The 26,128-nt window shown below is 39.6% G+C and overlaps 1 protein-coding gene across 1 annotated transcript in view; it reads right to left on the reverse strand.

The window, feature by feature from the left end:
- Positions 1 to 26,128, reverse strand: part of FGGY (FGGY carbohydrate kinase domain containing) — a gene marked incomplete at both ends in the record, with an annotated part of 148,546 nt that overhangs the window by 88,436 nt on the left and 33,982 nt on the right. Inside the window, 4 exons of the mRNA XM_079535467.1 lie at positions 11,171 to 11,259; positions 17,894 to 18,045; positions 19,662 to 19,773; positions 21,541 to 21,753. Of these exons, the coding sequence (XP_079391593.1) occupies positions 11,171 to 11,259; positions 17,894 to 18,045; positions 19,662 to 19,773; positions 21,541 to 21,753 (566 nt within the window). The remainder of the gene's footprint in view (positions 1 to 11,170; positions 11,260 to 17,893; positions 18,046 to 19,661; positions 19,774 to 21,540; positions 21,754 to 26,128) is intronic.

A 26,128-nucleotide genomic window follows, 5' to 3' on the forward strand; every position in this document is an offset into this window, starting at 1 on the left:
ATGCAGACTGCCCAAAAACACAGCAGCTGTTTGTTTTTTCTGCCACCTTTCCAAGGTTCATGTCTGGAGTGAGGATAAACAGTTCTGAAAAAAAGTTATGTGGAGTTCAGACTTAAAGAAAATAAAACATCAGACTAGCACTTCTTGCAGAAAGATTAAAAAACCCCAAACCTTAAATTATTCAGTCCTGGAAGTTTTCAGGTAGAGCTCTCAGGAGCAGAGAGGTAGATGGCTTGAGGCTTCAATATATTAAAATGCTTTCTCCAAACCAGTCTGCATTTTCAAAAGCTTGGCGCGATGTGATTCTCTTGAGCAATATTCCTCCAAGCACAGTTTCAAATTTAATAAGGTAAAATCTGTATCCCTTGTTGCATGTACGCATGTGTGCCTGCAGACACAGCAACACAAAAACCCCTTCAGAGAAATCAGCACAAGAGAGATGCTTCACAAAGCCTTGAGATTTTCCCCAAGTGGAAAATCAGTGCAGTAACAGTGCAGTTGGTGCCATGTCATTTTGGACATACTCTTTTTACTCTCCTTCCTCCTTTCTCTTCCTATGGTTCTGTTTGTGTTTAAATCAAATGAGTACCTGCTTTAAATACATAATAGCTCATGATAGGTTAGGCAACTAAAAATCCCTTGACTTTTAACATTTTTAGTGAGGTATAACTTTCTTTTGATCTATAACATAACCCAAAAAACAAAGAGTTAATCAGAAATTTACTTTGATAGATTACTAGTGGAGCTAACCCATATAAATAAGGATTGTCTGTGTTGTTACAGGCATGTCAGAAACAGCAGTAAATTCCAGGCACCATGTTGAGTTCCAACATCTGTTTATGAACTGTCCTTACTCTCAAAATGAACAGTTGCTACAGGATAAAGCATACAAAAACCTGAAACAAACAGGAATTTATCTAGAGAGCTCTCCCATTATTGTCATAGCTGGTGCTACTGGGATACTGGCATGAGGAATGGTGAACAATACAGAACTCTCATTTGCCTGAGACACACACAGATACGTACATACACACATGTGTATCACATATGCAAACATTACCCAACCTGACACAAGATACTATTCATTAAGTAGACTGCAGACACTACTCCTTTCCAAATCGAAACTGTGCTTGTATCTCCACAGAGCCTGGGGGACAGGAGCAGAGGGTAAGAATGGCAGTGGATGGGGATAAGTTTGAAGAGAAGATGATAACTGTGCTCTATACACACCCCATTTTCCCTTCTTTACAGGGAGATCAAAGTTCAGTCCAACATTAACCTCACATACAAATGCTGTGTTCCAGAATTTAAGGACAACATCACACCTACTTCTCCCATTAAGACAGGAAGCACACTCAATTCGTTTCTTGAAACTAAATTAATATCATAATACCGCTTTTATCAAAGGAGACTTTAGTAAGTACATTGTATACAAAGGACAAACAAGTCCCAACTACAGGTTCATGGCAGGAATCTCAGGAAATAGAAATAGCTCTCTGCAGTGGTACGCTCTTCCCTCTCATGCTAATGTGCAGATCCAGTCTCATCCATTGAAAGAAAATTCTTGGACAGTAAGGATGGAAGAAGACACCATCCTCAAAATTTCAGAGGAGAGTGAGTGAAAACAGGAGCTATTTCTTCAAGCTTAACAAAACCGTATTATGCCTGCAAAAACACAAGTCGGTTAAGAGGGCTTTTCTTGTTTGTTTTTCAATTTGTTTGGTGTTATCATTTCATTTAAAAACAAAACAACAAATTAAGTTTTGCTCAAGCAACTTATCCAGTAAGAAGGGCCCCGCAAAAGCCCTTCTTTCCCACTACAAGTCACCGTGTGTGGGTACTTAAAGCAACTGCAAGGCTGCTTCTATGGACTCCCTCCTGCACTTACAGGCAGGCAGAGGGAGCATGGCAGTGTTTTGGCAGTGACAGCAGGAGAGCCACAGATCTGAGCTGGCTGTAACACAGAATCACAGAATCAGAATTCCCCTCAGATTCCCCTACAAATCTGAGCTGGCTGTAACCTCTCAGGTAATACAGGGACAGGCTCTCTGAGGAATGCTGCTTGTTTCCAAATGTGCACTCAGGAAGAGCAGACGGATGCATACAAACTGCAGAGCACCAACAAGCTCATAACTCAGGGTGACGCATCTGAGATAGCAGAACTTGAACTAAAATAAAGTGAACAAACACAAGGCTTTAACTTATATTAGCAGCTCTGAGGGAACTTAAGCCTGAATATGGGTAAACTGAGAAAAAAATAAAACTAAGTTGCTCATTCCTCTTTCTCTCTCTAAAATCCAAATACTACCTGAAGCTAGCTAGTACCAGAAGACAAAATACAGAACTCCCTCCCTTCACTTTAAAATGAAGCTAACAGACACAGTAGAACCTGAAGTTTTAACTGTTCTGCCCACAGCAGATTTAAGTTTCTTAACAATGGTAAAAATAACTACAGTCATCTTTAGCGTAACACACTGCAATCATTATTGCTTTGTCTTCTTCTCCCAAGTCAGACAGTCAGAATCCTACCATCAAAATTTAATTAAAGGTAGTAAGAAAATAAACAGCCTTCCTTGGAACGTCTTTGATTCCATAAGCACATACACATTTCATCCACTGAAAACTGAATTACAAGCTTTCATCTAACGAGCAGCTTAATGGAACAGCACTGGAATAAAGGAACAGGGGAAGGGAAAAACAAACCCTTGTCGATTTCATATAACACGTTATATATTTATATAGCACTGGGCTCACTATCTGGGAACATCAATTTGTAAGCTACAATAAAAGTGCTTGCTATCTTAATGTGAGCAGAAGGCAAAGCCAGGGACTTGCACCGAATCAATTGCCAGATCTTACTTAATGTGCCAGATGGTCTACCACAAAGAAGAAATGACAGAACACGTAGAAGCATCTGCCTTCCTTAGAAGCATTCTTGAATGCACTGTATCACTGATCTAAGATGATTTTTATATGCAGATGACAGGTCAAGCATAAAAGTACACTATTATAAAGGTTACAGAGCTGGCAAAGAAGTAGCATCACTTCTATGGACAAAGAATCACCTTCTTTTGAAGTCTGGGTTGTCAGGATATTTACATCTCACAGTTAAAAGGCTCCTCTCTGGACAATACGAATGCTAAAACAAACAAGAGAAAAAGTCCTATGTAAGCTAATGCTACTTTAAAGAGATAATGTAAATCAACCCTGACATCATCAGTGTCATCCTAAAGCACGATGAGAATTTCCAGTGAAAGTTACTGACATTAAACAGATTTAGACAGCCAGCCAACAAAAATAAAGCAAACGTAAAACTAAACTGCCTTCCAGTCTAAGGCTGTTCTTCAACCATGCATTACAGTGAAAAGGGTGGCAGGAACATTCCAGTGGTAAAAAGCGTTTGTTTGGGAAGCCTGGAGAAAGAATTGGTCTCAAACAAATAATTTCTGGTGTGATCTATAAAAATCCATACATCATTTGTAACTGTAAGTTAGACAGAAAGCTGGACACCCAGCTCAACGCTTACAAAAATCTTAGCCTTCAAATCACATGGCTGTTTTCCCATCCATAAAACAACCATGCCACCTTTTTACTTCAGAAGAGTATTCTAAGGCTGAAATGATTAAGGTTCTTTCATATACAAGGTATGGCAGAAGGGTAAATTATTTCTTCCTTTTTTAAATAAAAAGAAGTAGAAGGAGAGGAGAAGACTAACGGAACAATAAGTTTAAGTGAGTTTTAATACTTTTAAGCACAATATATACTCAGTGCAATGCACAGACTTCACCCTACATAGCTTTATTTTTTTCCTTCACTGGATGAAAACACTTCTGGAATGTTATTGTTTTCAGGGGGTGGTTTTTAAGAATTTACTGTGAATGCATGCATTATATATGTGCACAGTGAAACACTCCTGGGGCTGTAAATGACCCAGGAGTTCATAAACATGGCTATTTTCTTATCTGGTTCAAATTTATGCAAGAAAGCAATTGTTACACAGTTCTTGCTGAATGGAGACCCAATTTCACAAGGGACAAGGGCTTTGCATGGGGCTTTCCACAACGTTTCACATAAGCACGAGTTCAAAGAAGATGACAGATTGTTTATAACATGTCTTGTACCATCGGGGTCTGATCCCTGATGGTGTTCTCAGAAGCTAAAGCAAAGGAAACATACACCCCCTGAATGCAGCCTATAACAGCAAAGAACCACGAGGACTGTTCAAAAAAGAAAAAAAAAGAGAGAAGAGAACTGAAAAACAACAAGCCTCTCTGTGGTTTCTGCCTCGTCCTTCCCCAGAATTGAGTGCCATAAGATCACAACCCCCCCCACACACAACACACTTACAGAGAAGCACAGTTATCCAATGCTACCATTACTGAGCAAATCAGCAAGCTGGATCTGAAGGACTCCCAACCACCTCTTTGCAAACGTTATTATGGGAAGATTATTATCTGACCCTTAGAGAAGCTATTAATTACAGTGTTCATGTGTATATTGCTCCTGCACAGGATCAACAATGAAAGGGTTGTTTAAGCAAAGCTCCTTTGCCTTCATGGAAAACTTGGTGTGTGTACCTCTCATCAGCTCAACTAAATGTTAATGACTACTTTGGAAAAATAAAAAACAGAAATATTTTCTAATGTACCATAGCATTCTTATTTAAAAGGCTTCTTACAAGGTAGGATGCTGTATTTTCAAACTGCAGAAATAAGACCTGTAGCAGCAATGAATGTATGAACCCCAAATTTTACTTCCAAAAAGTGCTGGAGAATGTTTTAACCATCACACAGACACTCACATATACATGCACTCTCAAACTACCACACTAGGCAAGATCAGAGCTTAACAGCCAACAAAACACACATTCAATCCCTGAGATCATTTTCCTGAAATAGAAAACTACATATGTTTCTCAAATTTCACATCAAGCCACTGCACAGCCCGAGCTGCAGGGGAGAGCAGAGCCAAGCCTGCTTTTGGGCTTGGGAGAGTGTAAGGAACCCGAAAACAAGATGAGTCCTTGTATTTTGCCACATTTCTCATCCACAATCTAAACTTACAAACACCTCCGTTTAACAGCATTTCTAGCAGAGGCTGCTTATCAAGCAGTCTTTGCTTTGTCAAATTAAGACACATTGCCTTGGATTAGTGAGACTCCCTGAGTTCAAAATGACTTCATGGTTGGCTCAGAGTTCACTGTCTCTGTGGCAAGTTGCCAGTAATACATCTACTACTGCGCCTGCCCCCAATCCTTTTCTATACTGACCTAGCTGACTTTTTTTTTCCAGCAGCAAATGAACACAATAGAAAACTAAGGGCTAGATGCTGTCACAGCTAATTAAGAATCCTAACAACTTTAAAAAAAAAAAAATCAAAGTAGTAAATATTTGAAGATCTGAATTCAAATCCCTGAAATGCAATGTCTCAATGTATGTCAAAGCTGTTGGAAGGGGACAAGGCTGTTTTTCTTCACTGTGCAGATACAGTTCGACACCATGAAGGGCTCCCGTTCTTGTGGAAAACACATTAAGTTTCTCTTGCTAATATTTTGTAAAGGGCATTTGTACAACAACAATAGCTAAAGCTTCCTGTTTGCCTGTATGCTTCCTGGCTTACATTAACGAGACCTGCTAACAATTTTCTTATTTAGCACACAGAGCTCTTTCAGCCTCCGCCGGCCCAAGGACAGGCCGTTTTTAAATTAATCATTAAGAAGAAAATATCGAGCAGTAACGGCTCACATTGCACCTGCCCTTCACATCCCTGATCATTTTTGCAGCTACACGCTTCCTATTTTCTTACACTGCATCAGTCTGTGTGTCACCAGACTCCAAAGAACATGTTTTGAATTTATTAAAAGCCGAATAGAAGTGGAATTCTGTCTTGTTTGGCAAAGGCACCGTCACAGGGACACTTGCTGTTGGCTTCAGGACAGGAAATTCGTGGCACTTTCTTTGTCTGATCCACAAAAACACCACCGCTTCCCTCCCAACCAGCCCTTTGAGATAATCCCCCCTTCTCCAGAGACTTCTCAAAACAAGTCTCCACGTCTGAAGCCTTGGGTTTCATTTCATAAACAGGATGTAAAACCCGAGTGCAAATCAGGATACTGTCACTGCCACATGGGCTGCAGTCTTATCAGCAAAACCTTCGGAATATTCCCAAGCCTCTTTCTTCACAGAGAGGGGTTTTAATTTTTAGATCAGGCATCTCTAAGTAGGCACAAAATATAAACAAGAAGCCAAACACCAGAATCCCAGCCAAAAGGTATACATTAGTCATGGCACAGCTAGGAAGGAAGGGCAGGGCAGAATCTGGTGTCTGTGCTGCTCCAGTTACCACATCTTTCTTACTTATTGCTCAATCCTTTAAAAGGCACAGACATCCTTCAGATAACCACCCAACTTACAGCAGTCTGTTTCTTCTACAGTACCTCTAAACATCCCCTTCTCTTCCAAGCTTTTCCACTTCCAAAGTTTTTAGCCTATCTGGAGAAAAAGTTTGGTAAGGACTCTACTAATTGTAGAGGGAAAAGAAATACTAATCAAAGGGAAAAGAAAGTAACCTCACAGAATCATAGAATGGCCTAGGTTGGAAGAGACCTTAAAGGCCATCCAGCTCCAAACCCTGTAGTGGGCTGGTTGCCACCCAGCAGATCAGCAGGCTGTTCAAGGGCCCATCCTGCCTGGCCTTGGGCACCTCCACGGATGGGGCATTGACCTAGCATCACTGTCTGTGTGTCAGCTTCACAGATGAAGAACAAGCGTAAGAATGAAAAAGAATCAAATCCTCAAAAGGAATTCAGCAGCCTGAACACCTCCATAAATGTAGATTTAATTTACTTATCCAAAGCAAAGAGGGGAGATAAAAGACTTAAACCCGGATTCCCAGATTCAAACATACTGAATATTAAAAGAATATACACCCCTTTCTCACAAACACTCATGGCATAATACTAGTTAGCTACGTGGTTCCTAGAAATCTTTAAGAACCATATCCATTTGTATTTCAGTTTACAGCCTGTAATTAACATAACACTAAGAACATCTTTCTTATAAAACTGACTTTCTCTGAGCAAACTCATGATCCTGAGATCTGTGTTGGATGTAGACAGTTTACAAAAGACTCCCCAACAAAACATGTCATATCATTTTCCCTGACATGAAAGCTAGCAATTTAAGGCTGACTAGACAAGTATTTCCACAGGAAAATTACTTGGGTCACCACTCATGTATGAGATGACGTCTCTACTAGATAAAAAGTTACTTTCCCCAGCTATTAATACATTTGCAGTGTGAGAACACACACAAAAAATTAGTTTTTTGTACAAAAATTCGCTTTGTTCCAACTTTTTTCCGCAATTTTGAGAGCTACTTTAAAAGAGTCCTCAGTCTCTGTTTCTTCACTCATTCTGGCACTTCTTGAATCTTTATGAATGATTTGCCAGCATTTTCTTTTAAGATACTGAATTATTCATCCTCAACCAGTGGCTTATAGCACAATGCTGGACACTCTCCACCTCAGTTACTGTCAAGCCTGACATTCTTCCCTGCATTTCCAAGTCCTCCTCCACAGGTTCACTCTCTTTGATTACCAATCATGTTACACCACGTAAATCCAGCAGAGACCATCTCTATTTCCAGGCAGTGAGCTGGAAGTGGCTATGAAGCAGAAACACTGGATGTAAGTACACATGACTTCAGAAACGTGTGTGAATTCTACCTGATACCACAGCTTAGCCATCTTCCTGTCTGCAATCTAATTCTTCACGAGACATCAGAAAAGAGACAGGATTGCAGAAGTGCAACTCTGATAAAAATACTCTGTCCATAATACAGTTATCTCTAAGTCGGTCAGATATTTATTTTGATTTTAAGATAACTTCAAAAACACCATATAAAGTGATCAGAGGTTGTAGATGGTGGGTGGAAGATAGCAGTGAGTCACACTCACCATGAGGAAAAGCGCTGAGCCTATGAAAGCACTGCTAGTATGCCTGAAAAAACAGCTTTCTTCCCACAGCAAAACTTCTGCAATAATACCTGACTATCCTAGGGGCCAAACCAATGTTCCTTGATGTAACCTTGGGTCAGGAGAAGGAAAGTTGCAAAGTTTTCAAGCTTTTAACCAGGGATCTGCCAGAAAAGCTTTTTAATGCAGAAGAGTCGGCTTCTGGATCATTCAAAACAGCTGCATGGTCGTACATTAACCCAAATGAGAAATACTAAGAATTGAACTCTTTTAATAGGGAATATTACAGGCAACAATCTTTTAAGAACAGTGGGAATCAATGATTTGAAACTCATTCTTTGAAGTTCATAGGCAGATGCTGTTCACTGAGATACACAGACAGCACTTCTAAAGAGAGTAGGTCAAAGTCTCAGAGTATGTTTAAGTCTCCACCCCTCAGGTATTCTTACCTGAACTTTTTTGCTTATTATATATCCACTGGAAAAAAACTTCCCTTGGCAACAAGGTACTTCAGGCCAGCAGAATTGTTTGCAGGTGAAAGACAAATGATTTCATACTCAGAAACATGAACCAATAGCTGCTTTCAGATACTTCAAAGCCCAATCACACGCTGCTTAACTTTGTGCACTGAGTAATCTCTCCGAAGCCAAAAAGACCACGCAATGTTTTTAAATGTTAAATACACACAAAATGTTTTAAGGAGCCACTTAAAAACGTAAGGAAGTAAGAGTAGGAATTTCAACACATGCAAAAATCCTTCTTACAGAAATGTCCCTGGAATTACTTGATTTTACCACCACCAAAACAGATTTAAAAAAAAATAATAAAAATAAAATCTGTCTTCTACCAGGGTCAAATAATGTGTGATTCACAATGACTTAACATGGTGCCTTGCCCTGTGAATAGGCTCCTTTGTGCTCAAGGGAAAAGGTGGTAAAAATCTTACATGTGATAAAATTCCACTTCCACAGTATTATGAAAGATGATATGCAGGATGAAATACTTGACTTCAAACTACATGGCAAATCTTCAGAAAGAAGTGTGCACAGGGGGAAGTAGAGGATGGGGAAAAAAATTAAGGTTTGATTCCAAGAAAAAAATTCTTGTCCTATTTTCCTATTTGTTTCCCTTTTATTATCACCTAAGACATTCCAGTAGAGCTGAAATGATCAGTTTAATTTGGGGAAGTGCACATTAAGGCAGCAAAGGATGACATACAGGGAAGTACTTTATCCAAAATAGTATGATCTTTTTCCAACTGCTAAATTGGTAATAACAACAGTTATATTTTAAAGTCTGCAGGAAGGTGCCCTCCATCACCTCACATAGACTAAACTATGCTGGAAGTTAGGAAACAGGCTGGAGAAAGGGATTTCTTTCATACAGTACAGCTGCCTCTATTAAAAACAAGAGGGACAGAAGATGCTATGGGACAGAGGGGAAGAGCAGGAACCCTCTTCATCAATGCTAGAGATCCCTTTGCTCAAACAAGATAAGAATTCTGTTCCATGTACATCACCACTCTCTCAGGAACTATCTCCCTCTCTTTAAAAGCACATTCCAATTAATATTCGAAGTCCACCCTCACTTGGATCATATTCTGTTTTAGCTTCTTCAGCCAGCAGCACAAGGTGATCCTTTTATTATTTGCCCGCACTTCTCACACCATCTATCAGCCATCCTAGGATCACAAAGCCAAATTCTGCACTTAGTACAAACTTTCTATCAGCATCTCACCATGTGTCATACAGAGATGTTCCTACATATAAGGGCAAATAAAAGTGTTTTCTGTGTCCTATTAAACTTATCAGAGGACAAATTTAAAGAATCTGTACCCACATACATGTGACATTTAGACATATCTGTTTCCCAGGTCATATCTTTTCAACTGCCTCAAAAAGGCTCTCTTGAGAAAGCCAGTTTTCTCCCCACAGCTGTACCTAAATTTAAGTAGCACTTGATATATATGATATTGATCATTATGGTCCTTTTCAACTCAGGCTATTCTATGATACTATGAAGCACTCAAATTGCTTGGGGAAAAAAAAGGCCGTTACCTTTCTCCACTTAGTCCCTGAGCAGAGGGTGCCAGTTCTAAACTGAAGTCTTGAGTATTTGTACAATATAGAGATCCTGTAGGGAACAGCGAGCCTGGGATTTATCCTCCTGAAATTTGATTTGGGTCAGGTGACAGGTCAGCTTACACTGCATGATCTTTTGGGTGAGAGTTCCTTTGCTATGCAGTTGACAGCTGTACAGAACACAGTAGAACCTGACTATATTTGCAATATCATCTTTCAGTTCTTTGTGCAAGAATTTACTAGCTTCCATTCTCTTCACTTTTTCATTCAAAGTCAAACAGCATCTTTATATAATGCAAGATATGCATTTAACAATAGCTGCCTATTAGGGAGACTGGCCAGGGAGAAAGAATGCTCAAAAAGAAATCTATCTGATATGAATGCATTTTCCATTGCCCCAACACTAAAACTAACTCCTTACAGCTTTCGTTTTGGACTAATTTTTGCACAGATACAACTCCAGAGACTCCAACGGAAGTACCTGTGAGCTGTGCTGAGCTGGGTGTGGAATTGGGCCATAAGACTTTTTTTGTTTGTTTTTTGAAGTGGACACAGTATCTCGCTTCTCAATTGGAGGATCTGTTTATCTGCATGTGTATTTCACTTGTACTAACGTCACTTGAATCAAAATTTTAATGGAGTTCTCTCAAACACCGCTGTTTAATTTATCAGCAAGCACTGTATGATGCTTTTGGTGTTTTACAATGAAGTAACCACTTCTAGATAGATTTTATACGATGTCTTCCATACCCAACAAAGCATTTTGTTTCAGTTCTAAGAAAGTCAATAAATTTGTCAACAAAAATAGATTTCAAAGCACTATTAGGAGCTTATTTCACAGTAACAGGAGCAACTATATTTATGTTCCTAAATAGAATATAAGACCAATGGACTAACAGTTGTAGCAACATACTGTATATGTGAATTACACTGCTCACAGGAACTGTGTTCAGGAATGTACAATGGAAGCAGGAGATAGGTTCAAGATGTTTTGGAGCAGACTGAATTACAGACAGATGTATGTAACAGCACGTCCAGTCAAAATGAATTAGAGCAGAAACACACATAAGAAAATAGACTCAGATGACTAAATCATCCTGTTACAATTAACATACCTTGCAGTGACACCTGTGGCTTTCCAAGATAAGAAATCCGGAAGATCAAAGAAGTAGCCTGCCTTCTCCCAGCACGACTCTTGTAAGTTCTAACAAAAAAACATTAGAGAAATACAGATATGAGGGCAGACATGATCACCTCCTCCTTTTAATGGAAATTAAGAGAACTGTTGTGGGGAAAATTGTAATTTTTCCAAATTCAATACCCTGATTTCTCTCCATATTCCTGCACTGCTCACTTTGCAATGATTTACTGTCTGAAGAACTGAGTTCTTTCCCCACCACAAATTGATCATAAGGGCTTCCCAAGAAAGTTAATGGAGACACATGGTTCAGATCGATAACGTGGGATCTTTCAGTTCCCTGTCAGCTGCTCAGTGTCAGAGCAGACAGGCACAAAATCAGTAGACTACTCACTTTAAAAACCTTTGCTCAAAGCCATGCCTTACTTTCTAAAATAAACCATTTTATATTTATTATTTCTAAATTTTAAGTACAGGAAGAAAACAAATACCTCTGTGAGCACAGAACAAAGCTTTGCAATCTATTAGGCCAGTTGATCAAAGCAAGTAAGAATCTGTAAGTTTTCTATGAAGCTTCACCCTCCCAAATTGCTTTAAAAATCTCCAATGGTTTTCTAAATGACTGAAACGGTGGCTCATCTAAGCGTACATCCTAGCTGGGGTCTCTGGGGCATGGAGACCTGCTAGGTGGCACAGTTTCAGCCAAAAACACACATTTGGTCAACAGTTGCATCTAGCAGGCTATGACAGAGTTGGGGAGGTACTCCAGAATAAGATGGGAAATTATTTTGGGCTTCATCTCTATTGAAGAAATCTAAGGGGTGATTTGCTCGCCATACGGTGCATTTGCATTTCATATCCTACCATTTTCATCTACTCTTCATAAGCTCAAGCAAAGGCAATTATAAAAGATTATAAAGGCAATTATAAAAGATTGCAGATGCAAAGGATTTTTAGGAAAGTATTAAACACTAAGAGTCTTAACAGCTTACTGTGTTAAAAAAAGACTGATGCAACTCCAACTTTTAAACAAAATGTACAAGCTTTGCATGCCTGTTCCAAACTTGAGTGTAGCTTACACACTAGATGTAGATGGCTACTACTTCCAATTTAACTTTGTATGTGAAATGCAAAGGTGCTCCTTAGCTTAGTACAAAGCTCACTCATCCTATTTCGATCATACAAACTATTCTGCATTGGTTTTTAGCAACAGAAGTAGATTTACTATTAGTGTTAATCATAAAAGATATTAGATTAAGAACAACTGTGCCCTTCAAGCAAATCTGCTTTATCAGAGATACTCACTGGGTCCTTATTCTATTACTTGGGGAATTCCCAAAAGCCACACGTTAGTGACATTAAAGTATTTTGTTTCATGAACATCCAAATGATTCATTCTTTGCCATCTCAATGCTTTGTCATCACTAATTAGTAAAGAAAGACAAAAACCATAGCATATCCTGATGCTTTTTCCAAACAAGTTTAAAAAAGTCTCCATGTTTTTGATACTCACTTAATTTAATTTATTTTTACTTGTAGTCAAATCTGTGACCACATTAAAAGCATGATGGAAAAGATCCGGGAACATTCCCAGTACTGTATTCATATCCTGCATCTCAGCCATCAAACTCACTGCTAAAAAAACACATTCAACCTTTCAACTGAGAGGCACCCATGGATGCTTCTTTCATTTAAAATAAAACAACCATAGAATTGCAGGGGTTGGAAGGGACCTCCAGAAACTGAGTCCAACCCTGTGCTAGAGCAGCAACCCTACAATAAGTTGCACAGGTAGGCATCCAGCTGGGTCTTGAGTATCTCCACAATCTTTTCGTTGTGAGAAAATACAACACTTCTCAATGGTTATTCAGAATTATCTGGAGATTTTAAAGTAACTGTGGGTAATGAGTTTTAGAATTATGAAGCACAGAACCTTTCGGTCTTCCTAGACCAGAAGGATAAAAGTGAGAGGTGGGGAGAACTGGTACAGAGGTCAAGAAATAGGTAGAGGCCATTTCTGCCAAGTCAAAAGATTATCATGTAGCCATGCTGCACAATTTTGTTTCATGCTATGCACACTGCTCACCTATGAGTTGGGCTGAAATGCACACACATGTAGAACTTCACATGAGCTTTTCTATGCAACAGGATTTTTCAGAAACACATAGGAGTGTTCTCCTTGAGAACAAGAAAGGAGCTTTCAGATTTGTACTTTAGTGCTTTGCTGAGGTATTTTATTTCTGTATTGGAAACTTCTGCTTTTACTAGCTATATTATTTTCTTGTAAGATTAAGTGATCATCAGACAACTAAAAGTAGTGAAAATGCTTTTACCCCCACACCAGAACTAAAATATGTAGACAAACACCAAAACTTGCCTAACTTTCATAATTGCTAATACAGACTAAATGTGAATTGGAAAATATTAAATGTCTTTACAGACAGCTTTTATATCCAAACTCTGTTGGACACTGGATTAATTTAAGATGGGCTTGAAGTAAAGCTTACGATTTAGCACAGGGCATTGGCCTGTATTTCATGGCTACTTATCAGTCAAAACCCACACAATCTGAAACCATCCCAAATTGGTGTGTGAGAAACCTAGATTAAAACCAGCAGGGACAGATGGAATCAGAAAGATGTTTTACCATTTAGAGTAAAAAAAAAAAAAAAGTTGGCATGAGCATTCAAGTTCCATATCAGGTTAAGATCTAAGTCATCTGAAAATGAGACACACTCACTGAATAATAGTCTGCTTTTCCCAACTCAACCTGAATTTTGAATCCCAATCTCCTAGGCAATCTGCACGAACAGACTGAAGACAATACACACACTCACGAGGACATAAGAAACTGATGTCCCACACCCTATTCCGACTCAGACAAAGCAAGAACTTAGAACTTCCATCTCCCACACTTCAGAACTAATGCCAAGCCATGCGATAGAGCCCTTCTCAGACATCCAAGATAAACTGTAGGCACTATTAAAATCATTGCTGGAGCCAGGGCTGCAGACTGATCCGTTTTGCAACTGTAAATTGCACTCAAAAAAAAAAAAAAGATAAAAAAACCCTAAACAAACAATACAAACAACACCCCCCTTCTCTCCCCCCCCCAAAAAAGCTCAACCTACCAAATGAATCACCAGATTCATCTTAAGGCCTTAAACGTGTTCTTGGGGCTAGGAGGCCACCTTAGAAAGTAAGCTGTAAGGATAAGGCTACTGCCAAAGGTGGAAAATTCTGCTTTGGTGCATCACACTGTCTCCACAGACAAGACATTGTCTTAGACACCTGCAGATGTTTCCAAATCCATGAGGCAGCCTTGGGGTAGCACCAAAAGTCAGGCAAATATCATAGTCCACGTCGGGCATTGCCACGTGCACGACAGAAACACAGACCAGCGCTATCAAAGGCTGAGTTAACTGGAGCTGTAAAAAGGGATGAAGGAAAATCTGTGGGAATGTTCATAAAGATCATCACATTGTAGCAGAGTTGAGAGATTCTCAGAGGTGCAGGTGTTTCAAGCATTCCAGATGTTAGTCCTCTTTTTTTCTTTTTTAACGCTATTTTGCTTGATTAGTAACTGCTACCAAAAGCCCGACTGAACAGTCCAAAGTACAATCTATGCAAACATGTCTAACTTATGTATGGATTTTGATAGCAAAAAGCTGTTAAAGCATTTATAAACAGTCCTTATCAAGAGTTCAGTTTCAAACCCAGTAGCTTGGATTCTGTTCACTAAACATGGAGTTGAGAGCTTTTTATTGGTAAAATCTTACCAGTTGCATTCAACAAAACAAAAACAGCTGCAAATGCAATAAAGAAGAGGACATACACAACAAATACGTTGCTGCCAAGCTAATGCCCCTCCATAGCCAGGAAAATACATGTTTTAATTGTTTCTGCAAATTATCCCTTTGGCTGATAAAGCTGCAAGTCATGGGTGTACAAAAACAAACTAAAAGAACGATGATGCATAAAAATGTGGCTGTAACTGAAGATGTGCTCAGTGAAAGATCACTGACAACGTGCCATAAAAAATATGAAGAAGATAAACTGAGAATTATCAATTTTAGTTATCAATTGCAAGGGATTTCTGCTAGTCATTCACTCTGATTATTTTTTTTTTTGCTGGAGGGAGGATCTTCTCGCCATACTTAAATATGAGGTGTGAAAATACACTATAGGAAAACTGCATTCCATTTGGGGACAGTTACCAAGCAAATACCTATTCCCAGTTCAGCACACTCCACCCATCTGGAATATGCCACAGCATATGGGATGAATGTTTTTTAGAAATAGCTGATTTGTAATGCCATTAATATGACAAAAATGTAACAAGCATCCTCCTGTTTTGGCACAAGCCACAATCAAATCTCCAGCCAAAAATTAGTAAACAAGATTCTCTCTTCTGCTACCTTTGGGGAAAAAAAAACCCACTAACATTAATTCTAGAGCAGAACCAACAGTAACCACAGACCTTGCAAGATAATTCTAAAAAAAAATTGATATCTAAGGAAATTATAGCAAGGTAGGAGAATTATCTGGTTATTCTGAGAGATTCAGTAACTAAGGACTACCTTCTTTTTCACTTTAGTTTACATTTTTACTTATCTTATGGAGTTCAGGAGGACTTTGTCAGCATTATCTTTCAGCTGGTTTCTAAATATTTGTGAAAGGATAATATTTTTTTTTTCCCAACTTTATCTACAACATTCCACACTCTTAATTCAGCTGACAACATTCCAAATTCAAGTGTGACTGTACTGATAGAAAGTAGATTTAAAAGAAAGATATTCATTTTGGTTTACATATACTGCAGATCTAACATTTAAATGGATCCTCTCAGCACACAAGGAGCAAAGAAACAAAGTGCAGCTCCTAAGCGAGCCACTAATGTTGACAAGAAAACCCCAGAAGCTTATCCAGCAGCTGCATTCAGTTGATCATTTACTGCAAAATGACCTACAAGCAAACTTCACAGGCAGTGCTGACTTTGCCATGACACCTATCTTCAGTCACAGACACCAGGACCCTCCAATTAATTTCATGCAGACCAGCCACTGGATGCCAGGGCATAAAGTGATTCATCAGTGCTCAAACTGAATGTAAGCTAATACAATTCAAACAAAAGATTGCAAAGAAACTTGTTAGGTCCTCCACAGTCTGGTTTCTTAATTTGAAATCAAAATGTGATAAAGTGAAATAATTAAATGTATAGAATATGCTCTGAAGCCTCTACTTTCTAGTTCTTCCTAATCTCTGCCCAGTGAAAATGTAAAGCGATCAAAAGAAACACACAGATAAAATACTACATGAAAAAGAAAATCTAGAAGAAGCTGAGGAGAATAACTTACAATTTGGATGAATAACTGCAACATCCTTCCACAAATAAATACAAGTCATTTATAACAGGAAAATTATAAGAAATAAAGACCAGTATCTACTCCTTGTGTAATTAATTCAGCTCACTCATCACGGTGAAGTCATCTTCAGTATAAATTCTAGTAAGAAAAGATGACAGAAGTGGAAAGCACAGTTAGGTCACCTCCCCCTTCTCCTTTCTCTTCATTACTTCCAGAAGTTCACAGTAAATTTGATAAGTGATATTCTTTAGGAATACCTCAAATTGTTTAGATGAAAATTCTTAGAAATTTCTTTCCAGAAACACAAGGTCAGGTAATGATAGGGGACATTTAGGGTAGGTGTCAGGAAGAAGTTTTTCACTGAGAGGTTGTTGAGGTGTTGGGTTGAAGTTGCAGATGCTCCATCCCTGGAGGTGTTCAAGGCCAGGCTGCATGGGGCCGTGGGCAGCCAACTCCTTTGATTCATCCAGCGGGTGGCAATCCTGACTGCAGCAGAGGGTTGGTGCTCAATGATCTTTGAGGTCCCTTCCAACACAAGGCACTGCACTGAAACTGGCAGAAAGTAATCTACCTTTGGCCAAGCATCAACACCAAACGTAAAAGCCAGATTAGAGGAGGTTTTGAAAAGTTCAAGTGGTGAGTATTTTTCCTTTTCTCTGACAGTTGTTAAAAACACAAGAAAGAAGCAGAGTTTCGCATTTTGAACAGAGCATCTTCCTTCTACAGATGATCTACTTCCTAGAGATGACATGCAACTAAATTCTTCAGCTCCTTCTTGGAAAGCTGATGAAGCTCAAACTAGACTGCCCTGTGAGCAGCTGAAGGCATCACACATTCCCTCACTGTTGGATGCAGTGTCTCAAAGGCAGTAATACATCCAGCAAGGATGCCCAGTGCTGAGACACTGCTGCTTTCACACTGATACAAAAACCAACCCAGAAGTGGAACCTAAGCCCTTTTTAAGCATGTTCAGCTACAATATTTTAAGTATGTGTACAGCTCCATAACTAAATACTAGGATACTTCCAGGACACATTCATCACCTGCACCGAAACTACTAAATACATCTGGTCTTAAAATTACATAAGAAAAGCATATTAAAAGTTTTCATCTGAGAAAAACTGAACCTCACTAAAATTAATCTCTAAATAATCAAGAGGTAAAAAAAAATCTCAAAACATCTTCATCACATCTTAAGGCTGGCCTTACCTTGCACATCTCTGATCTCAGCGCTAAGGTCGAAGAACTTTGTTTCTGAAATATCATTCTCAGGCATTTACAAATAAAATGATATTAATCATTACTAAAAACACTGCAATCTTAGAGGCACTCACTTCCTTTATCCACAACAACTTAGGAGGCTGCATTTCCACAGACATCACTCCCCCAACATAGCTCAAAATCCGGTGTTGCGTTGCATTGATGCGGTCTACTTGACTGACTGCACGATGGTCCATCCACATAATAACATTCCTGTTGTTTTGCCCTTTGAAAGACAATAAAATAAAACAGAGATTGGTTTAGGTCCTGTATAACTCCACCACAATATTCTACGTTACTAGGCTGTAAGCTCTTCACGCTTACACCTCTACATGGAAAACTCCAGTACATAAATGTGCTAATAATTCACAGTAGGTGGCTAGAGATAAAATTCTAGCCAACTTTTAAGGCATGCTGAGGGCTGAGAATGCCCTGAGACTGAAACTAGTCAGGCTTGTGAGAGTCCAACAACTGTGACAAGCTATGCTTTTGTAAAGTATGTTTCATTCAAATAACCCAAACTACTGGACATGGTACACATTTATTTTAAAACACACAAAAAAAACCATTTTAAATTCCTACTCATCAAAATATGACAAAATCTGAGCAAATAAGTTATAAATTGAAATAACCTTGGCCAGTCAATTAATTAAAGAGTAATAAGGGATTCTTTTTCCTATTCTATAGTTAAGAGAAAACTATCCTAAATTCTTCCAAAAATACTTGCATGGCTGTAGTTGACCAAACTATGTTTATTTTGGGTGTGGAAGACAAAAGCATTCAGCAAGTCTGTGTAACACATCAGAACAAAAAGCAAAAAACATTTGAGTTAAATTAACCTACAAAAGTCCTACTAAACAGGTGAAGGAACAATCCAAGTGACACTTCACATCACTCTCTTGCTGAGTACAGTGCATACTCAGCTCCACAGAAGAGCCACTCATGCATTTCAATCTTGAAAACATACTCCAAGACAAGTCAGGTCTATGAGGAGCAATGCCACACTAAATATGGACTCAAACAATTTAGCCCTCCCAAACTGCCTGCAATGAGCTTAGTGCATGCCCAGTGTGACAGCATTCTGTCTGTTCTTCTCTTATATTTGATAGCATTGTTTAAAGCCCAAGTTCTTGAGGATATCGGACAGCAAAAAGTGAGAACTGAATTTGACTCAGTAGACCAAAATAGCCCCAGACATCATCAGATACTGAACAGATCAAAGACTCTCAAACTGAAAAATAATCTTTCCTAAATTTAGCAAAGGACATTTTGGGGACAAAGCTGCTTTTTTGTTTGTTTGTTTGTTTGTTTGTTTTTTTAAACAAGGATAGGAGATGACAAATAAATATGAGAATAGAAAGGGTAAAACAACAGAACCATGATTATGGCTATGTAACTACTGAATTAGCTGCCTCCCAGTCATAAATGGGATTGTGTGAGGGGAAAAGAAGGCTTCTGAAGTATCGACTTAAAAATTAATAACAACTTTATTTTCTTTTCAGAAAAAGGTACCAGACTGTTTCAGAGGCTTAGCACTGTCCTAGTCAAAGACAGAACACCAGTGTAATAAAAATATGCAAGCTCAACCTCCTGCTTGCAACTCTATGACAGAAGAGGCAGTCAGGCTACACTAATACTACATTTCTAGCATTCCTTTAGCCAGTGTGGGCAGGTATTCACACAGACAAGAAAAGCCATGATTAGTAAAGTCTGAATGAGGATGAAACATCTAAAAATTGAAAATGAGCAGAGACCTCTAAGAGGCAGCCCCTCTGATCCACTACGAAGGAGTTTGGTGCTAGGATGCCAAACAGAAAGCAATTCATCTCCCTTTTGTCCTACCTTGCGAGTTGACTGCCAAAGGTTGGAACTGTTTATCCACGACAACAAGGGAGCACGTAGCATCAAATCCAATGCCTCGAATCTGGCTGGCATCAACATCACAGATGACTTTCTGCAAATATATAAAGCATACACAAATACAAAGAAATCCATGTATATGGCTTACCATGTGAACTAATGAGCACAGAAAACAAGTTAGAAATTCAAACTCAAACTACAAAAATCTAGAGATCCAGTATTCCTTAATATCTCAATCTGAATGCTAATAAAAATGTAGCAAACAGTCAAAATTTGGTTTTCAAAACTGTATTCAAACATATACGAAAAGCTCTTCAACAGGCTTCGAATCTTTCTAGCACTGTTATTTCTTTTCTAAAAGTTCTGCTGCCTATGAAACCTGGAGACAGGATTAGGGTTATGCATTTCCATCACTTCATTCAGTTTGCAGGTGGCAAACGAGTGAAGTATCTTATGAAACTGCTCTGGTAATACTGTGCCATCGTTTTGGTTACAAAACAAAGGGTCCCAAAAATAAATTGCTGTCAAGTTGGTCAAAACCTAAAGCAGTGCTAATACAACTGTAATGCAAACCTTTTCAGAAACTCTGCTACCAAGAGTTAGGAAAGCTTTCTTTCAGAAAATAATCTGAAAAACTCATCACCCCCAAAAGTTCTGAACTTCATGGCTTCAAGCAGCACTGGAGAAAAACACATAACACCCACATGGATCAAGTGCTATGTAAAGTTGCAAGGCATCTAAAATGTAACGCAGTAATAAATTGCCACTTCTCAGCAACAATAAAAATATCATTATCTTAATTAGTACTATAATGAAAGACTTTAGACTTGCAACAGTGCCAGTGTCTTATTGGCTTTGTAAAGCCAAGGTTCCAGAGACCATATTTTAATCGCTTAAATATGAGATTGTATTTAAAGATCAAGAAAAAAGCAATTCACAAAGAAAAGCCAAACAACTTGCTCTGTCTGTAATATCAGGCTGCTTTCCCTGTCATTCCTGTCACACTACTCTTCTCCTTCCCCTCCCCTCACCACTTGTCTCCTTCATCGCAGAAGATTTCTGCAGAGCCAAGCTCACTGATGTTTGAAAAGGCTGACCAATAGCAAGAGAAAGAGCAAACTGCCCATCTGCAAATTACAAAGCATGTCATGAATATTTAAAAAAATAACCTTAGATCGTGGAGCAGGCTGCGGCTTTATTACAGAGGATGAAATAGTCTGCATGTAGTCTGCCAAGCAAGGTCAGTCATTTACCACCAGCATGTACAGGTGGATCCTTGGATCCCTTATAATTAGGTTTATTTCAGTCTATTTTTAAGCTTGATACTATCTACGAATACATAAAATTTCTTTCAGTTTTATAACACCAGACAGATGTCTTAATGGGGATCACAGGTGATAGACATATGAGGCACCATCCATAAAACAGACTGAATTTCTATAATAACTGCTCCTTTTTGTCTGCAATGCAACACCACACACACCTCTAAAGGGATGCATTATCAGTTCTGAGCAATCTCAACTCCTCAGAGAAACTGTTTGTGGCTAAAACATGCAGCAGTGGAACAAAAATCCCTGATGCGAATCCCAAAGGCAGTGGAAAAGTCCTTTAGATCTAACATAAAAAGGAAAGGCTTTCCTCCTCTTTTCCATTATATCACTCTGGCCTTCTGCTCCTCACATGGATAACAGGCACTGTGAAGCTACATATCCTAAAGATGCCTTGAATGTGTGAAGGTGGTTGTAGGTAGAGAAACATGGCAGAACTGAATATTAAAGGCCAGTGACCGAAAGACTTCCAACTTCCAAACTTTGAAGCGCTGCTTGAAACTCATCTCCTTCATTTCTTTTCCTTCAGGTACCTTGGTGACTGCACAACAAGCAGCCCATATGTCAGCAGAGGATTGTTCATAGTGGTCTGGTTGAGGTTCCCAGATCTGTATTGGTTGTTCTGCGTGCATCACTACTGTCCCAAACTCATCTACCAGAGCAGCACGAACACTTGCTGATCCAACATCAATTCCAACATAGTATTTCACTGAAGTCTGCCTCTCACTGTGCATTTTCAATACAGCCTGTGAGGAAAAATAAAGTAAACAAGTAAACAAATTGAGCTTAAAAAAAACAAAATGACAAGCAAAGTTATGCTGAACAGGAAACGAGATGCTGTGTAAGTGCTTGTTTGGTAACTTCTTTGCAGCAAGTCTTCACACAGCATTTTTCGATTAATTTGAGTTTTCAGGCCTTGGACGAGTTTTTCTGTTTTTATCTCCAATGTTTGTAACTGGCTCTAGGGAACCTAAGGGGGTTGGACTGAATGATCTCCAGAGGTCCCTTTCAACTCCTAGGGTTCTCTGATTCTGACTGCATCTAAGTTGCATGGCACAGAAGTTCCTGAAAAGGAAAATGTGAATTTGCACGTAAGAGCATGCATGCTCTGATAAAGCTCATGCACGCACACAAGGAACTGAGCAGTAGTCATACACTATCATATCTGTATAAAGGAAAAAAGAAGGAAGGAGACAGGGAGCAAATGAAAAGGTCTGGATGCAAACTCAGCAGTAACTGGGAGCTGATACCTTCCATGTTCAACCCAGATGCTCCTGGGTTTTCCTGAATTCTGGCAGATGGGAAAGCTGCTAACAAGCAGTAAATTGGATTCACTTGTGAAAAAGACAGGAAGTAACACCTCGGCCATGTCAATGCATCCATGCAAACAAATTAGGCTCCTGAAGCAGTGAAAGGGGTTGTGTGCCTGGTTTCACTGAGCTCTGAACTGAAGCAAGATGAGGAGGCAGGAGCCAATGCCTCCCATATAGCCAACAAGCCAAGGAGTGGCAAATCACTACTGGACGAGACAGTGAGTCAGGCTGAATTCTGCAGAGTCTGAAAACTGTTCCCTCCTCCCCTCAGAAAGTGGTGTGATGCTGAGAATTCAAATAGCTAAGTGACAATCCGGCACATCTCAACCAACTTTGAGCCTTGCAAAGGAAAGAAAAAAAACAACTGAAAAATAAACTGCTCAGGTTTCTAAGAGCTATCCACTAGGAATTCACATGATTTTAAAGACTTAGAAAATAATTTGCTGAAATTACTTCATTAAGTTATGAGAACACCTCAGGAAATGTGTGCCTGCTTACTGGCAACCTAAAAGAACAAAGTGAGCCTAAATCGATTGATTTAATTATTCACAATGAATTGCTTACTTCACTGTATCACATTTAAATAAATGACATTTTTATATAGTGATAAATGCACTGCACTTAATTTCTAAGCTTGTCCTTAATTAATAGTTAACATTAACATTTAATCAATCTGGGAAATGTTAATTAAGAGCTGATACAAAGCATTCGATAGGTCACACAAGCACCACATCAGTGCTTGCATGAATCTCCTACCAAAACTCAGAAGCATACAGAACTGAGCTGGTGCTTGGAGAAAAGGAAAATATCAATTATCATTGGGTCATTTACAGAGCAACAAAACAGCTGTCCCTGAAATCAGCCCAGTTATCCCAAGCAAGTGACCTGGATGACATCTGTTTGTAAAAGACTGGTTGTTTAGGGGGGAAGGACATGGGAGAAGGGGAAAAGATTCTGAAAGTTCTGCTTAGCAGAACAATAAGGTTGGTCACATTTCAAATTAAGCCTATGTGTGATTTTTTTGGCAATAACTAAATTTACTGGCTTAGTATATGCAAAACACAATAGAAAAAGCATTGGAACCCGGAACTCTTAGACTTCTTTCTATCTTCAGACAATAACAGCTGATCATACAGCCAAGTCAATTGCACTCCATTTCAGCAGTAATGTTTGTACCCTAAAGCAGCTATCATGCAGCATTCTGCATGCACAAAGGAAGGGTTACTAGGGCAAGTTGTACACATCATCAGCTTTAAAAAAAAAAGAAAAACCAACAAAAAGATAGATTTAGAAAATATAGATATCAAAGCTAGAGGGTACATTGCAGTATTGATAGAAACCCTAACCACTCTCCTTCAGCATCCTGATTCTGCGTGGTAAATTAGGTGCAATACACACTAATCTTGCTAAGCAGGGTCATCTGCTCAAGAGATGAGCAATCAGCTAAAAATAATGGTGTGCCATGAGGCTAACACCTAGGGATATTGGCAAGAAAGCTCACTTTATTTGCTTGGCCCTGGCTCTATGACCTGGTCTGGTTGACAAAAGCTAATGCCTCCGACAAAAAGAGGACAATTCTCCTGCGATCGGTGATTAATACTGCATCTGTCAGCTGGGATACTCACAGCACTCTGCATCTTCCTCCTAGCCCTCGGCTGTAAAAGGAGCTTTAAAACATTCTTATCAACATGTGATGATCACTTTTTAGAGCTGAAAAAGCCTGGCTGCAGGTGCTGCTACCTACCTGCTAGAAGGTTTACAGTAAGGAGGAAATTGCATGAAACTATCCCTGCTGCTGTCTCATGCATTTCCCAGTTCTCCCCTAGTTTGGCACTGCCTTTGGTTGCTGACTAATAAGAAGAGAGTAAGCCACAAGTTGCAAAGCTGATTTTATTTTTTTAAACACAGGCAAATCTTTCTTGCTTTTCACAAACAGCAAAAGGAGTACTTCACTTTGTATCCTGCCTTCTCACACGCAGCTTTACTCCCAACTACTTCCCCTCCCTGTATGGCAGCACTGATTTTATTAATGTATTCTGCTGGTTAGAGAACAAATTTACCAGATGTTAGAGAATTAAGCTCATAGTACCTCCTACTCAGCACTTATAATTACAGCTTTGCATTGAATTCTTCCCACAAACATTTGAGATCTGGAATCCAATCAGCCCATGTAATATTTACTCTTTTTTCCTTACTAAGCAACCAGGATGCACACATGTGAGTGATCGTGCAGAACACCAAGCTTGTCTGCGTGCTCAAGCAGCATCTATCAGTTTACAAACATCCCTTATTTTATTTCTGTAAATTGATGGACGTGAGCAAGAAACCAAGTGTGACAGACCTGAACAGTGAATAAAACAGACCTATTTAAACTTGTATTTCTCTAAGCAAAAATCACCTAGCATTACAAAGAAATATTTTGCTATCTTGCAGAAAAAGGCTAAAGGTTAATCTTTTCTCAAGTGCAGCAAGCAGCCAATGCTGTTCAAAGTATGGCTTCTCTAAAAAAGGATCTGATCTGCTTGCAAAAACATCAGTGGATGCCAAGGGCTTTTCTGGAATGCCACTCACATTCCACAAGAAGCACTGTCATCTCCAGCTCATAAGTGTCACTGTATAATCAAGATGCTATAATTGCAATATAGTTGTTTAATCAACAGATATCAAGATGTTGTAATCACAATATAATCGAGAGAATCAAGCAAGGTAGACAATGATCACAAAGAGAATAAGCGGAAGAGCTTACCCTTCGGCTGAGCTCACCAGAAGACACCAAGAGAAGGGATCTCCAGAAGAGATCCTTCCCCTCTGGTAGCCAGCTCTTAAATAGGTCTAGGAGGGGTGGAGCCTGGCTCCACCCCTTCTGGCAGCACAGGTGAATTGCCTTCACCTGTGCTCCTCTGGCTGACTCATGGCTCGCCTCAGGTGATTAATCAGAGGTTCAGGCCGTGACTCAGCAGTTCCCATACACTCCACCCCTTCACGGCGTGAACCACTGATCAGGTTAACAAAAGGGTGAGCTTTCCCTAATACAGAGATCCGGTATATCGCGACGCTTATACAATTTTATCGCGACGTGTGTTGGTACAGTTCAAGACAAGTGACGATTAGTGAATGTCCATGTTCTTCCATGGGCCAGTGCTCGATGATGTGACTGGAGGCATGAGGTCCTGAGGTGCAGGTCCGTTCTATGTTCCATCAGTCCCATGCAGACCATCACCGGGTGTTGTACGTGATCTGACAGCAACACTGGAACACTTGATGGCGTTTTGTTCCTTCCGGTGGTCCTGAAGGCTCACAGACTCACGGGGAGTAATACAGATGTTTTACAGGTACCAGGAGGGGAAGGTCTGCTCTCCAGGGCAAGATACAGGCCGTATTTCTGTCTTGGGTCAACACTTCCGCTTGTACGGGGGCACGTCCTGGCCGCCTGTACCACACCTTTTGGCCGGATATCTGCGGCTGCATAACGATATCAGGCACCAAAGGAGGTGTCCTGATCTGCCACAGGGACATGATGGGGGTCCCTTTAGCAATAAAGATCGGAGTGTTGACCACAATATCAGTAGGCCATGTACCTATTACTGGAGGGACTACTGAGCCTCCCACCTCCAATAGTCTCCCCCAAGGCGCAAGTAGGCCACACCACTTGGGTCCTACTTGCACCTTCCAGGGCCATTTCATTTTATGGGTACCTGGCTCTAAATTTTCAGGGGCAGGGAGCAGAAGATTATTTTCATTACCAATCTGGGGTCTTACCTGATGATCAGTGCCCGTAATTTGGATCCTAAGCGGGGTGGCCCATGTC

Source organism: Tetrao urogallus, assembly GCF_951394365.1.
Source record: "Tetrao urogallus genome assembly, chromosome: 5".
Classification (NCBI taxonomy): Eukaryota; Metazoa; Chordata; class Aves; order Galliformes; family Phasianidae; genus Tetrao; species Tetrao urogallus.